This window comes from Habropoda laboriosa, unplaced genomic scaffold (assembly GCF_001263275.1).
Source record: "Habropoda laboriosa isolate 0110345459 unplaced genomic scaffold, ASM126327v1 scaffold76, whole genome shotgun sequence".
In the NCBI taxonomy this organism is placed as follows: domain Eukaryota; kingdom Metazoa; phylum Arthropoda; class Insecta; order Hymenoptera; family Apidae; genus Habropoda; species Habropoda laboriosa.
Window position 1 is genome coordinate 652,052 of NW_017100184.1, and position 15,802 is coordinate 667,853.

Sequence of the window (15,802 nt, forward strand, 5' to 3'; positions counted from 1 at the left end):
CGAACGAGTTAAAAATTTTAAGAATTAAAAGTTTCTTTCGATCAAATACATTTTGACACAAAACTTTCTAAATATATGTACTTTGTATATAATGTAATAATGATAATGAATAAAAAAATAATTAATTTTGCAAATTAATTTTTGCACCCTACATTGATAATTAATATAATTTCAAACATAAATATATGGTTAACAATGTGCTTGATTGTTTAATACTTTCTTTTTTAAGTGTTCTATACAATTATAAGCTTTAATATCCTGTTTGTAATTAACTTTTTATCAAAACGAATATAGGAATGAGCAAAATGAAATAATTTTTCATTATAAGTGAACGTTAAGTATTAACACAGATTTGAAAGGTGAATAGATCTGTGATTATTAACAGTCACGTGATACTTATCGACGTATCGCGTTGGTGTGGACCGAAGAAATCGTATATGAAGATGGCTGCTGCCACTGAAATATTAAATACTCTCGCTGAAAGAGCAATTTTCCGAAAGAAAATGTAGAATTTCCCGGCTTGTGACGCGTTTCAGGTAATAACTGATTAATTGCTAGGGAATACGGTGTATGTCCGCGCGGTGGTGTTCGAGTCTTGTTCGTAAGAATCGTGGGCGGTTACGGAGAGTCATTGTAACTTCACTCTAACTTGACATTTTGACAGGAGATAGACGTAAATATTGAACTGAGCGTTCGATGAAGAGTAGTGTCACCGATTGAAAGTGTAAAAATTATCATGACAAGCACACGAAAAATTGATTAATGTGTGTAATAAAACGAAAAAATGATGTCTCACCTTGTCTTACACAACAATGTGCCATTTTCACATGTTATATGTTCTCCGATATGTTAACATTTCGAATAATAGCACGTTAAGTGCTTAAACGGATTGTATTACTGCAGATCAACGTTTACACATTGTAAAGTTCTTTATTAAAAATTTAATTTATTATTTTTTCGAGGATAATCATCGTACATTAGTATGAAACTGAACATTTTATAATTTTTTAATATCGTCACTATAAGAACATACATTTACGTTATTTTTTATAGGTATAATTTTTTGTTATACTCTCCTGTGATTAGTTGGTTTTTTTATAAGTAGCAGTTCGAGAAATTGTAATTAGTTTTTTTTTTTTACACAAAATTTCTATGATTATAATCATGAATAGTATAAAATTTAATATATCATAACTGTGTACATATAGGTATACATATATTTATTTTTGTAATGTCACAGTTGATTTCAAGTTGTTTCAAATTAACATTTGCTGATAAATGTTTTGCACTTATAATATTGGGGAAAGCTTGCTACATAAATGTTTATAACATTATTTATATTTTCTCACTATGTACACTAAATATCATCTATGTATTAGAAATGTATAAATTAAAAGTATATTAATGTGTAAAATATCCATCATAACATGAATGATGTAAGTTAAAAATGTAGTATCATATCTTTGCTTAGCTTTGTATTAAATTTTGATGCAATAGTTTTAGTATATTAATTTGTGTGTTCCTAGCAAATATTAAGTATGAACATAATGCGTAAACTACGAGGGGGTACCAGTGTTGGAGGCATGGGTTCTAATAGTACTGGTGGTTTAGACGATTGTGCAGGAAATACGAATTCTCAACATACTGCTCTGGGTCTTATGCATCTTAAAAAACTTTTCTCTGAATATACCCATCCTCCACATCCCCTCTCAGATGCTGAACGTAATGATAAACTATATAATATGTTGCCATTATTTTGCAAAGTAAGTTTTTTCTGTTTTAATATTCATTACGTGCATGTTAAATGAATAACAGTTTAAATAATTTTTAATAAATTGCAATTAATGAACTTTCAGGTATTTGGATCTAGTCCAACAGGAGATATGAGTGAAAAATTTTGGGACATTTTGGCATTTACACAACAAGTATCTAAATTAATGGTTTTTGAAATCAGTAGAAGAGCAAGCAATCAGAGTACTGAAACTGCAAGTTGTGCCATTGTAAAGTTTTTAGAAATTGAGAATAGTGAAGAATCAAGCAATGGTTGGATGTTATTGTCTGCACTAAATTTGCTTGCAGCAGGTGATACTTCTGTAATACAGGTATATATTCTAATCACATTTCATTTTTTCAGTTGTTAATATTTTGTACTAATATATTTATATTTTTTAAAGGCAATGACTACTGCTTCTGTTCCATCGACATTAGTGAAATGTTTGTATCTATTTTTTGATTTGCCCGAAATGATTGACGATGAAGCTGATATTACGGATGCAAATAGCGATTTTACTCCGAAACAGCGTCGAATACTATTACAAAAAATATTTGTTCAAGTAAACATTCTGCATATGTCGCCATATTTTTGCGAAGTTCTTATTTAAAAAATTAATATTTTTTTTTAATTTACAGTTATTGGTGAGATTATGTAGCCATCCTTATCCAGCAGAAGAACTAGCTCGAAAGGATGATCTTACTTTATTATTCTCAGCAATAACTACTTGGTGTCCTCTGTACAATGTGATGTGGCGTAAAAGTGCGGCAGAAGTGTTAATGACTTTATCTCGACATGGACTAACCCAAAATGTAGTAAGCTATATACATAGTAAGTATCAGTTAGAGGTTGTATTATTAAATTGAAAATGCAGCAATATTGAAGAACATATTATATTCTTCAAAATTTTGTTAAATGCAGTTTAATTTTGAATCAAATGCTATTACTTTTAATTATAGATAAAGGATGTATAGCACTATGTGTTGATAATATGCAACGTGTACCTGAGCTGGCACCATTGGAAGTGGTAGAAATGTTTGTCACAGTATTTTGTTTTTTAAAAGACTCCAGTGAGGTGTCTCAAACACTTTTGGATGATTTTCGCGCTTGTCAGGGATATATCTTTTTATCGGAATTTTTATTAAAGTAAGAATTGGAAATGATTTTTCAATTTTAATACTATTGTTTCTTATAACTTTTACAAATTTTTATGATCTATAGACATGCCCCATCAAGATTAGAACAAGATAGTAGAGCAGAAGCACAAGATGCTATTCGAAATTTAGTGCTTATGTTGGCATCTTTAACAATGTGTGGTCATACAGAATTAAAGCCAAGTCAAGCTAGTATGGGATCTTTATTTCAAATGCTTGGTTTTACTTTACCTCAACCAAGTAACAGAGGTACAGGTATCTTAGCATTTAATTTTAAGTAATTTATAAATGTATATTTACCTCTTTAACTTTTATTTTACGTTTATTTTTGCAGGAGGAAGCGTTCGAAATATTCAAGCATTCCAAGTATTACAGTCTGTATTTGTAAAGTCTAATTCACCACTTTTATGTTGTACAATTCTTGATGCAATATCTAGTGTATATCACAGTGACAACGCCAATTATTTTATATTAGAAGGACAAAATACATTATCCCAATTTGCAGAAAAAATTCACTTAAAAAATCGAGAAATACAAGAAAAGTTCTTTCAGCTACTAGAGTTTATAGTATTTCAACTTAATTTTGTGCCTTGTAAGGAACTTATATCTTTATCTCTACTACTCAAAATAAATAATTCAACCAGCTGCAGTATCTTATGTATGGAAACACTTCTCAATATACTCAGGTAATATACAATCTTTTACTATATATAAATTACACTTTTTATTAAATTGACAAATATATTTTTTCAGACACAACAACATATTTAAAGATGTGTATAGAGAAGTAGGTATGTTAGAAGTCTTTGTTACATGTCTTCATAGATATGCAACATTACTTAAAGATAAGCAGGCTGCATGTGATCAAGGATTAGGTATTAATATTTTTACGTTCTACTTTCAAATGAGTTCAACATCTTTCGCAAAGGAAGAAGAAAAATAAATACTGTTTTCCAGAATACGAAATCTGCCCAGAAGATGAACGGTTGGGTGCCTTAGTAATGGAAGCGTTGACGACATTACTAGCAGGAAATGTTCAAAATGCTAATGTCTTTAGAGAATGTGGTGGAGCACGTTGTGCTCATAATCTCGTTCCCTATATGGATTGTCGGTATCAAGCGCTTGGTATTGTTAGGGAATTGATACTTAGTGCAGGAGGAGACGATGACATGGCTACATTACTAGGTGTCATGCACTCAGCACCTTCTAATGCCTTAATCTTAAAGACACATATTTTAAAAGTTCGTTTCTGAATACTAATATTAACCTTTAAATTATTTAGCTTTGTTACACAATTTTCTAATTTTTTAGTCCTTATTGGCTTGTTTACGAGAATCTCATCGAACTAGAACCGTTTTTCGGAAGGTGGGAGGTTTTGTATATGTAATGTCCGTTTTGGTATCTTTGGAGGGTCAATTAGGCACGCAAAGACAGGAAACTACAGAACCTTGTAACGATATAATAAAAAGGACGCCGCAGGAAGAGACGCAGTTATTAACTCTTTTACACGTTGTATTTCATACAATAAGTACAGCTATGAGATTTGAACCAGCAAATGCGAAATTCTTCCATCACGAAGTAAATACTTAAGTGCCATTACTAATATTAGTAATATAGATGTAGAATAATATAACGTTTTTATGCAATAATCACTTTGCAGATATGCCAATCGAGTTTGTGTGACACTTTACGGCTTCTTGGATGTTTCTCAACGCAAACAAAACTTACTGAAATAGATATAGTACCAACTACGAATTATCACAACATGCTATCATCATTATTTACTGGAAGCGTACTAGAACCTGTGTTCCCGGATGTAATACCAAAGACATTAGCATATGCATGTTTATTACTTCGACTCCTGTATGATGTAGCGCTTGATTCTTTTGATAAACCAAACTTGGCAGGCTTAGGGATGAGATCGCCAAATCATAAACAAAATAGCGTCGAGGTGACTTTTAGGTTTACTTTGTAATGTACAATACGTTTTATTATCAAATTAATGAACTAAATATTACATATTGCGGTCATTTTTTAGCAACAAAAATCTTTCGATTCTCCGGGAAGTGGAAAGAGAGGTGTTATAAACTCCTTGAACTTGAGTCCACCTACACCTGAACCAATTGTTGTTCATCCTGGCATAGTTGTTGGAATGTTACATTTACTGCCATCAATTGCAGAACCATTTAATTCTCAAATGGCTTTAGCTTTGCAACTATATGTAGCTGAAATCGTCAAAAGTTTAGTGCGATCTGAGAGAAACCAGCAAATAATGTGTGATGCCGGAATGGCGGGTGAATTGTTATCTATGGGCAGAATTGCTTTGCAAGACGAAACACATCCTCTACATCAACCGTTGCAGTATATTATAGAAAGACTTGCAGCACAATCCTTAGAACCACGTGATTTAAGGTAAGATAGAAAGTAGACTTGTTAAAACTGACTGTCATACATTTAAAAATAATTATCATGTGTGTGTATGTATATATTGCTATCCCCCAATTTCAGAGCATTTTTGCGTTTGGGTGATCCACTGTGTTGTATTTCACTCGACGACATTGAACCAAATAAACCTCGAGGTGGACCTGTGCCACTAACGCGTATTAAAACTTTAGTGTCGATGACAACGCCAAAGGATTTTCGTGCACACGGTTCTTGTACTTTACCACCTTTTGTAGAACTTGATATGAGTGCAGAAGGATTTGCGTGTTTATATTTACCTAGTGTTGCACCACAAAGTACAACTCCACCTACGGTTGTAGCTGCTGATAGTAGTGTGCTCGGCGGAATTGGTTCAGGTAAATTGTAGATTTTTTACAGATTCAAATATTAAAAAATGCATATCTTTTATAAATAAATTTATTGTATTGACAATTTTTTAGGTGATAGATTATTTCCTCCACAAACAGGCTTAACTTATAGTACATGGATATGTGTTGACAAATTTAGCGACCCTAGAACTGATCCTCACTGCGTGCGATTATTAACATTAGTACGTACTCCGCAATCAGCTAGAGATTTAATTTGCTTGACTGCGGTGCTCAGCGCAAGGGATAAAGCTATTATCGTATCTACGCAAGAAACACCGATGCTACAAAGTGAGTCTTTTTTATATTTTAATATGAATAATTAAACTCTTTTTAATATCGTAACATGCACAATTAATGCATATTTAGATGTAGGTGAATGGGAACCAGAAGGAACTGGTGAATGTGGTGCAAGAATTTGGTGTCCTGATTTGCTTCATGAAGGGCAATGGCATCATATAGCGATAGTACTAAATCGTGCTGTTTTAAAAAATTCAAGTTTCTCGTTATATTTGGATGGTCAGCATATTCATAGTCAAAAACTGCATTATATTACACAAGTTCCTGGAGGAGGAGCAGCAAATTTGACAGTGGCATCTCCAGTGTACGGATACATAGGTACACCACCTTGTTGGCGGCGGTATTCTAGGCTTACGTGGAAGCAAGGGCCATGTCACTTAGTGGAAGAAGTATTTAATTCCCAGAACATACTAACATTATTTAAATTAGGCCCACATTATATGGGAAGCTTACAATCTCCACAGTTATCAGGTAAATTGTATATAATTATAATCATGTTTATTATTTTGAATACATGTAAAATTTTATTACAGGAGAGGAACCTTTAATACCCCTTGTTGCGGAAGAAAAAGTTGTATTTGGATTAAATGCTAAAGCAATGTCTCAATTAACATTAGCCAAAATTAGGAAAGTTTATAGTCGAGCTGATAATAAATCAATTGCTAAACAAGTATGTACCATTTGTTGCAATTATAATTATATCTTTTATACATTATTAATTAAATCGTATTATTATTTGAAAGCTTGGTATGTCGTCGCATGAAAATGCCACGCCTATCAGAGTTCTTCATAATTCGGCGGGACATCTTAGTGGACCAGCACGAGCACTTGGCGGTGTAGTCGTTGGATATCTCGGTGTTCGAGTTTTTAGTCCTCGACCAGTAGCTACAATGATCGATAATGTAGGCGGGTGTTCAGTGTTATTAGGTAAATTCTTTTAGAAACCTATATTTTCAAATCCACTGGAATATATATTAAAAACACAGTTTAAAGAATAGTGTGTGTTCGTTTCAATAGGATTAATCGCTATGGCCCAAGATGTAGAATCCTTATATGCAGCTGTTAAAGCGTTAGTTTGCGTTGTGAGATCTAATCAAGCTGCACAGCAAGAAATGGATCGTCGAAGAGGATATCAAACATTAGCAATGTTACTAAGAAGAAAATGTCCTCTTTTAAACAGCCATATTTTGCATCTTACATTTAGTCTTGTAGGTACAGTTGACAGTGGTAGGGAAACTAGTGCAATACCTAATGTTATGGCATTTCAAGATCTCCTATGCGACTTGCAAGTACGATCCCTCCTTAATTTCTTAATAAATATATTATTTTCAGAATAAAAATTACAAATGTATTGAATTATTGTTAGGTTTGGCACGAAGCACCAGGTGAACTTTTAAGATCACTTTTAGAACATTTATATGAATTAATAGCAGAGTCAAGTGAAAAAAGAACGAATTTACGTTTAATGAGAAATTTGCAATTAGTGCATAAATTGCTGCACATATTGAGCGATGTAAAGCAAAGTAGCACAAGACAGATTTTGCTTGCGTTACTGAGTATTTTATTAAGTCAACCAAGACAAACAGATTTGCTTTGGTAAATTTATATATTCTACAAAATACAAGTATGTTCGGTAGTAATGTAAATAACAATATTCTTCTCTGTAGGTTCGGTCAATTTATTGTCGCTACATTACCTCAATGTTCGGAGAAGCATTTAATCCTTCGAGAAAGCGAAGGAAATAAAGAAGGAGAAGGAGAGCACATACTTTTGCGAAATCGTTGCTTACAACTATTACATTCTCTGTTATTTAATGGGCCCAAAGTGAATGTATAGTAAGTGGGATGATTAAGGTAAAAAGTATAATTGTACACGGTGATTTAAATTTGATAATATTTTTCAGTATGTGTGAAGAATTAGCTAAAGTATTAGGTTTAGATTGGATATTATTATTTCTCCAATCTGGCCTTCATAGTACTACGGTAATATGGGGGTTACGAATTTTAGTAGCCATTTGTTCTGTACAACCAATATTACAAAAATTTAAAGAAGGAACTAGCAATGGTAGTTGGTTACGTCATACAGACCATAATAAAATGGCATTAGCACTTGGTATGTGTGCAAAAGATATCATACATTAATGAAATAAGTACCAGACTAATTGTAATTGACACTTTTATATTGTCATTAGGCTGTCACCAACAAATGACAGCTGGTGAAACTAAACCATCTGGCCTTCATGTACCAGGATTCCAACATTTAGGATGGCTATTACCGCAACATGTAGATCTTGTTCCAGAATTATACTTTCTCTTTATTGCACTTATGATGGGACAACCTGTGAAATTGTTACCTACCGATTCGAAGGTTATTTTAAAAGTTCGGTATTCACATTTTACTTTACTTTATAACATCTAAATCAAACATAAATATAACAAGTGTTTGTATGTTATAACAATAGCTTGATTTGGACAATGTGTGGAATTTTTTGTTCGGTGTCCCTGCAAATCACACGCTATCGTCTTTTGCAAGTAGAATCAATCTTTGCCCTGAGGCTGTAGTTACTTTATTAGCTATGGTACGAACAATGTTAAATAATTACTCGATCAAGTAAGTTTTTTAACTTCTATGCTTACACATTGTGCCAAGTACTTATATAATTAACTACATTAACTTATATAATTTTTATTTAATAGTCCTGAATCTTTGCCTGATTGGTTAAGCGATTATCCTGTGACAATAATACAGTTCCTGTTCTTCCTTTATCATAATTTTACTGATTTTATGCAAGTATTTATGTCAGCAGAAGTGTTAGGTGCATTGGCTGGTACTTTGTTTCCAAAACCTACAAGTTCTAGCCAAGATAGTAGTGGAGCTAGTACTCCAGCAGATGAGGTAAAATTCATAGATGAGTAACAAGTCCTGTAATCACAATAAACTTTGACATTAATAAGATTTTGCTATTTTAGCAAGAACCAGTATTAGTAAGATCTCCATCAAAAGATGTCGGCTTAATAAATCATCCAGCAAAAAAATTTGTCATGGATTTTTTGCGAGTTATTGTAGTGGATTCTCTTTCTTTGCCTGTCAGTGCAAAGTCTCCACCAGCTATTGACTTGGTTTTAGAAGCATGGCCAGAACACGCATCTACAGGACAGCAAACGCGTTATCAAACAGAAATTCTATCTATTCTGATGGAGCATCTATTAGCTGCAGACGTTCTAATTGGAGAACAAGCAGCCTTACCTGTTGTTCCTGGTGGATCAGTTAATAATATAACCAATAATGTATGTTATGTTGCAGCTAGAATAGTTGACAAACTGTGGCAAGGTAAGATAATAACTTTTACTAGAGTTAACAGTAAAATTCATGTTCGAACGTTTATCATTTTTATATTCGATGGCACACAGGTGCTTTAACAAAAGATCCCCACGAAGTGTTTGGCTTTATCGTAAAATTAATTGGACAAGCAAAAAGACGGCCTGGTGTTGTTAGTATGGAAGGTCTTCATCATTGTTTAAATAGAACAATTTTATTCTTACTATCACGAGCAACAGATTCAATAGCAGATCAAATGGCCGTATTAGAAGCATTGCATAAGCTTACCACCCATAGATTGTTAGTTTTTGGCGCTGGTAATCATGAATTAGAATTCATCGGTTGCCTGACTTACTGTTTGTTGCAACTAACAGTTGACATAAAAATTGTACGTGATGTTAATGCGAAGACAACATGGCACATTAACCCGCAAGTTGAAGCCAGCGATGATAGATTGACGTCTCATCAAGGTCATAATTTAATGGCTGTTGCTGCTACAAGAGTTTGGGAAGAGCTATATGTATGTAAAAAGCCAGCTATAGAAGAAGTTTTTAAGATTACTCTTCCAGCACCTGGTGAGGAACGTGCTCCTGAGCTATCGATAGTGAGAGATCAAATACAGGAAGCCGCAACTAGGCTTTGGTTTAATTACGTTGTTATGGAAAGAAAGGCTTCGTATAAGGTTCCCTGGGAACTTCATAATCAAATTCAGTCGGTAAGTATACGATTATAGGTTCTAATAACAATTCGAATGAAGTGGAGTATTGTACAAAAAATTATATTACACTTCAGAAAATACAAAAGGTAACAGGAGGTTTAACAAGACTAGCAAGTCGAACAAAAGTTCGGAAAGAAGAATCTATACGCGTCAGATTGAGATTACACCAGAATACTGTAGCTCAGTGGACGGAGCAACATATTGCATTAGTCCGTGAACTTGCTGCAGCGAAACGTTTGCAATATATACAAACAAATCAACATACTCAGCGATATGTATATCAAGTAAGAATACCATTAGAAAACAAACAAGACATAATACATATATAATAATAATAATAGTAATAATAATAACAATTACATTAATAATGCAATGTTGTGTAGGAATGGTTGCAAACTGAAACTGAATTAACAAGAGAACGTGGTTTATGGGGACCGCCAACGTCCACTAGGCTTGACAAATGGATGTTAGACATGACTGAGGGTCCATGTAGAATGCGAAAAAAGATGATGAAAAATGAACTTTTTTATATACATTATCCCTACCGACCTGAACTAGAGCATCCTGATAATAAACAATTGAAGTACAAAGTTGCAACGAGCATGGACAGTAAAGAATACTATTTAAAGCAACTTGGTAATTCATCTGGCATGTTTGAACGTGAACGCGATCTTGTTATTGATGATACACCGTTAAATGTCAATGACACTTCTACGGAAAGCGAACCTCCGATGGTACCATGTACATTAGAGCGTCATGCTAGTGAACCAGATGAAGCGCCAGAAGATAATGAGCAAGAAGAAGAAAATAATCAGACTGTACCAGACAATCAAACTTTAATACGACTGTTAGAGGAACATGAAAAAATAAGTCACATGTTCAGGTGTGCCAGAATTCAAGGTTTAGATACAACCGAAGGTTTATTGTTGTTTGGTAAAGAACATTTTTATGTAGTTGACGGATTCACGTTGTTAAAGACCAGAGAAATAAGAGATATCGAGAGTTTATCAGAAGCTTATGAACCAATTTTACCGTCACCGGGCTCTCCTAGAAGATCTAGAGCCATGAGGCAATGTTCGAAATTTAATTATGAAGATATTAGAGAAGTACATAAAAGAAGATATTTGTTACAACCGATGGCGTTGGAAGTATTTAGCGGAGATGGTAGAAATTATTTGTTAGCGTTTCCGCGTAAAGTAAGGAATAAGGTTTATCAAAGATTCATGACAGTTGCAACGGCGATTGCTGACAGTGCGCAGCAGTCTGTTGCCGGTCAAAAAAGGACAGCAAACGTAGAGCAAGCTACTGGTTTACTTTCGAATCTAATAGGCGAAACTTCAGTTACGCAAAGATGGGTGAGAGGCGAAATATCGAACTTTCAATATCTGATGCATCTTAATACTTTAGCGGGTCGTAGCTACAATGATTTAATGCAGTATCCAATATTTCCTTGGATTTTGGCTGATTATGATAGCGAAGAAATGGATCTTACTGATCCAGCAACATTCCGAGACTTTAGTAAACCTATGGGTGCACAAAGTCCAGAACGACTGTTGCAATTTAAAAAGAGATATAAAGAATGGGATGATCCGCATGGAGAAATGCCTCCTTATCATTATGGAACCCATTATTCTTCCGCTATGATAGTATGTTCTTATCTGGTTAGAATGGAACCGTTTACGCAACATTTTCTTCGGTTACAGGTTCGAATAAACAAATTGTTTGATAATTTCAATCACAATACCAATTGATATTCTAATACATAGATTCTGATATTCCTTTCTATCTAGGGTGGACACTTTGATCTAGCGGATAGAATGTTTAATAGTATAAAAGAAGCGTGGCTTTCGGCATCTAAACACAATATGGCTGACGTGAAAGAACTTATACCAGAGTTCTTTTATCTTCCAGAATTTCTTGTTAACTCCAATCGCTTTGATTTAGGTAAATACCGTGTTATTAGGTTTGAGCGTTTAGGTTAGATTATTAATAGAATTGTCAAGATTAACATTGTAAGTTATTCTTAGGTTCTAAACAGAGTGGCGTACAATTGGGAGACATTGTGCTACCTCCATGGGCAAAGCAAGATCCTCGGGAATTTATACGCGTGCACCGACTTGCTTTAGAATGTGATTATGTGTCGCAACATCTTCATCAATGGATCGACTTAATATTTGGTTGTAAACAGAATGGTGTTGCTGCTGTTGAAGCTGTTAATGTATTTCATTATTTATTCTATGAAGGAAATGTTGACATTTATAAGTAAGACTTTAATCGACTATTACTACTTTGTTGTTATTTTTTTAGTGGTTTAATTTTTATAATTTTTCTTCAGCATTGATGATCCGTTGAAAAAGAACGCTACTATTGGATTTATTAACAATTTTGGTCAAATACCAAAACAGTTATTTAAAAAACCGCATCCAGCTAAAAAAATGACCCAAAGAACCAGTGTTATTGATCCTGGGCCTATTACTCCTGGCTTAAGTATTACTACATCAGATAAATTGTTCTTCCATAATCTTGATAATTTGAAACCGTCACTTCAACCTATCAAAGGTGTGCTATTTTTATATTTTTTATCGGATCGTTTAGTACTATAATTGGTACTAAACCTGAATTTTTCAGAATTAAAGGGTCCAGTTGGGCAAATACTTCACGTTGATAAAGCCGTGTTAGCTGTGGAACAAAATAAAACGCTTATTCCTCCGACATATAATAAATACGTTGCATGGGGTTTCGCGGATCATTCCCTCAGAATAGGAAATTATGACAGTGACAAAGCTATATTTGTTTGCGAAGCTATGATACAAAGTGGCGGAGAAATAGTCGCTTGCGTTTGTCCGTCTTCCAAATTAATAGTAACTGCTGGCACAAGCTCTGTAAGTTATCACTAGAATCTAATTGTTATCGAACAGCTCTGTGAAATAAAATTGTTTTTTGGTAGGTTGTGACTGTTTGGGAGTATACTAAAAGACAACTTTCCATTAAACAATGTTTGTATGGTCATACGGATGCTGTTACGTGTTTATCATCAAGTCCAGCATACAATGTGATTGTGTCAGGATCTCGAGACGGTACAGCAATTATATGGGACTTGTCTCGATGTTTATTTGTGCGCCAACTTCGAGGACACGCAGGACCGGTGGCTGCTGTGGCCATAAATGAATTAACAGTATGTTTGATACACTTTTCAAATCGAACAGATAATGAAAATATATATTTATCGTACTTAAAGGTAATATACTCTTTCACAGGGAGACATAGCTACCTGCGCAGCTACATGGTTACATGTCTGGAGCATTAATGGCGAAGAACTTGCAAGTGTTAATACGTGCGTTGGCCGTGCTGATAGAATGCAACAAATTTTATGCGTTGCTTTCAGCCAAACTCACGAATGGGATTCGCAAAATGTTATAATGACAGGATCGACTGATGGTGTAGCTCGTGTAAGAATAACATGGTTTACTCAAATATCAAAAATGAGTCGTCAGGAATGAATAAGCGAAACGGATTATATTTTTACAGATGTGGTCGATGGATTATGTACAAGTGCCTGCAGAAGAAGAGAAACCAGAGGAAGTTGTTACTACCAAAGAAAAAAATATGAAGTCAAGTAAAAATGAAAATCAGAATGAAAATACGAAAAAAAGTGTGCATGAATTAGTTAAACAGATGAGCATTTCCGCCGAAGGATCAAGTATGCTTGCGAAAAGCGGTTCGGAAAGTAGTCTATCGGAACCTGAAAATCCTAAAGAAGCATCAAGACTGCACGAAGAAAAAGAAGAATGTTCGGATAACGAATCGAGCAATGGTTCTAGCAGCAAACCATCACCGCAGAATAATAACGCAACTACGATTGTGCTTCGAAGAAAGAGTCGAGGAAACCCAATGTTTCGTAAAAGCGAAGGCGGTGGAAGAGCAGATAGCGAAGGTACTCAAACAAGGTAATACGATTAGTGCTCTTTGGTACGTACATCTTTTGTTATTCATTTCTTATTGGAGTAATAACAATTAAATTACACGTTACAGCGAGTCATCCAATAATCCGGGGGATTCTGAAGGAGCTCTGCGAGCTAGTAAAAGTGATACTAGTTTAACGGATAGTTTCGTTATGGTTACTGAAGCAGATACGAAACCTAAAAAAATTAATTCACAAAATATCTTAAGAGACGGTTTTAAATGGCAACGGCAATTAGTATTTAGAAGCAAATTAACGATGCATACTGCATATGATCGCAAGGATAACGCGGAACCAGCGTCCATAACGGCCCTCGCAGTATCAAGGTAAAATATTGTTAGTCATTTGGAAGACGTGAAAAATACGAAAAAAAAAAAAGAAATATAGAACATATAATTAATTAAATTCCAGGGATCATAGAACAGTGTATGTTGGGGATACCAGGGGAAGGGTTTTCTCGTGGAGTGTATGCGAACAACCTGGACGTACGGTAGCTGATCACTGGCTTAAAGACGAAGGAGCAGATTCTTGTGTTGGTTGTGGAGTTAGATTTAATCTTTATGAAAGGAGACACCATTGTCGCAACTGCGGACAAGTATTCTGTTCAAAGTAAGTTATTATTATATGATTATTCAAGAATCTACGACTTGTATTCTGTTTTACTGTTTCATTGATATATGTTTTGTTAATGTGCTTTATAATTTTACCATACAGATGCAGTCGATTCGAATCGAAAATATCGAGGCTCGGAATTTTAAAACCTGTTAGAGTTTGTCAAGGTTGTTATTCGTCATTACGCTCTCAGCATTCCGCTGAGAGTAGCACTTAAATATAACAGTATACTGTACGGTTTCGTATAAGTTATCGGTTTTAGAGCGGGTACAGCGAGAATGTACATAATCACCGGTACCCCTTTATGTCTCTATCCGAATTTTTGTGCAAGAGAAACGAAGCGTGCATTTTGTTTTTCTTATCTTGTACGGTACCTTGTCTTATAAGACTTTTGCATTTGTACGAGGGAGGCAGGAAAACTGATCGCTGCATTTCGGTTTTTCATATAATGTCATGACATCCTTCGGATAATTTCGGATAATTTTTTATTATACGGATTCAAATGATTTTCCTCTTTGTCTTTCGTCTCGGAGTAAACGTTTAATGTTACAATGCATTCCTGTCGATCATACGATATCGCTTGTGTATACTTTTTACTATCCTAATGAACTAGGATACTTCCTAACAACGATCGGCCTGTTTCACTTTATCGGCAGGTTTGTACTGGAAGAATTTTAAAAGACAGTATTTGAAAATGAACATTACATTGATACCTTTAATTTCTATAAAGCACACGTTGTAAAATATAAACATTATCTTCGTTTTCAGTATTTCAATCACAATCATTTCTTATACTTTTCTACGTCGTGTGTGTTTATACTTTATATGTCGAACAACAATGTACAGTCGCGTTCTGTATTGTATATTTAATTTATATGCTGCACTTACTTTATTAATAACAAAGACCGTATTGAAATCGTTATATACACGTTCATGTATAGCAGCACTTATTTAATACGCGTAGTCTGTGATTTTTTCTTTCTTACTTTAATTTAACAAATTTATGACTAATAAATTTCAAAGGTAATCATTAATGGTTATATATAGAATATTATACTATTTATGCGATTAATTTCCCTGTCGTAACGCTTACATCGTTTCTCGTATTTGACTATATTAAATAATTATTGTTAATATTTATTTTAAATTATAATGTAAAAT

General features: G+C 34.2%; 1 protein-coding gene across 1 annotated transcript in view; it reads left to right on the plus strand.

Annotated features, from left to right (window-relative positions):
• LOC108579408 (WD repeat and FYVE domain-containing protein 3) overlaps window positions 1-14,858 on the plus strand; it is an 18,219-nt gene extending 3,361 nt beyond the window's left edge. Inside the window, 37 exon segments of the mRNA XM_017942936.1 lie at window positions 1,723-2,102; window positions 2,175-2,333; window positions 2,410-2,602; window positions 2,731-2,917; window positions 2,993-3,174; window positions 3,260-3,611; window positions 3,679-3,800; window positions 3,883-4,166; window positions 4,237-4,503; window positions 4,586-4,876; window positions 4,964-5,337; window positions 5,434-5,723; window positions 5,808-6,023; window positions 6,102-6,503; window positions 6,566-6,702; window positions 6,776-6,959; window positions 7,050-7,321; window positions 7,399-7,628; window positions 7,700-7,867; window positions 7,936-8,144; window positions 8,224-8,399; window positions 8,494-8,642; window positions 8,729-8,927; window positions 9,002-9,362; window positions 9,443-10,065; window positions 10,143-10,352; window positions 10,452-11,771; window positions 11,859-12,012; window positions 12,096-12,330; window positions 12,404-12,627; window positions 12,697-12,950; window positions 13,016-13,243; window positions 13,326-13,517; window positions 13,597-14,015; window positions 14,101-14,355; window positions 14,441-14,638; window positions 14,744-14,858. Of these exon segments, the coding sequence (XP_017798425.1) occupies window positions 1,723-2,102; window positions 2,175-2,333; window positions 2,410-2,602; window positions 2,731-2,917; window positions 2,993-3,174; window positions 3,260-3,611; window positions 3,679-3,800; window positions 3,883-4,166; window positions 4,237-4,503; window positions 4,586-4,876; window positions 4,964-5,337; window positions 5,434-5,723; window positions 5,808-6,023; window positions 6,102-6,503; window positions 6,566-6,702; window positions 6,776-6,959; window positions 7,050-7,321; window positions 7,399-7,628; window positions 7,700-7,867; window positions 7,936-8,144; window positions 8,224-8,399; window positions 8,494-8,642; window positions 8,729-8,927; window positions 9,002-9,362; window positions 9,443-10,065; window positions 10,143-10,352; window positions 10,452-11,771; window positions 11,859-12,012; window positions 12,096-12,330; window positions 12,404-12,627; window positions 12,697-12,950; window positions 13,016-13,243; window positions 13,326-13,517; window positions 13,597-14,015; window positions 14,101-14,355; window positions 14,441-14,638; window positions 14,744-14,858 (10,211 nt within the window).
• Window positions 14,859-15,802: the final 944 nt, after the last annotated feature.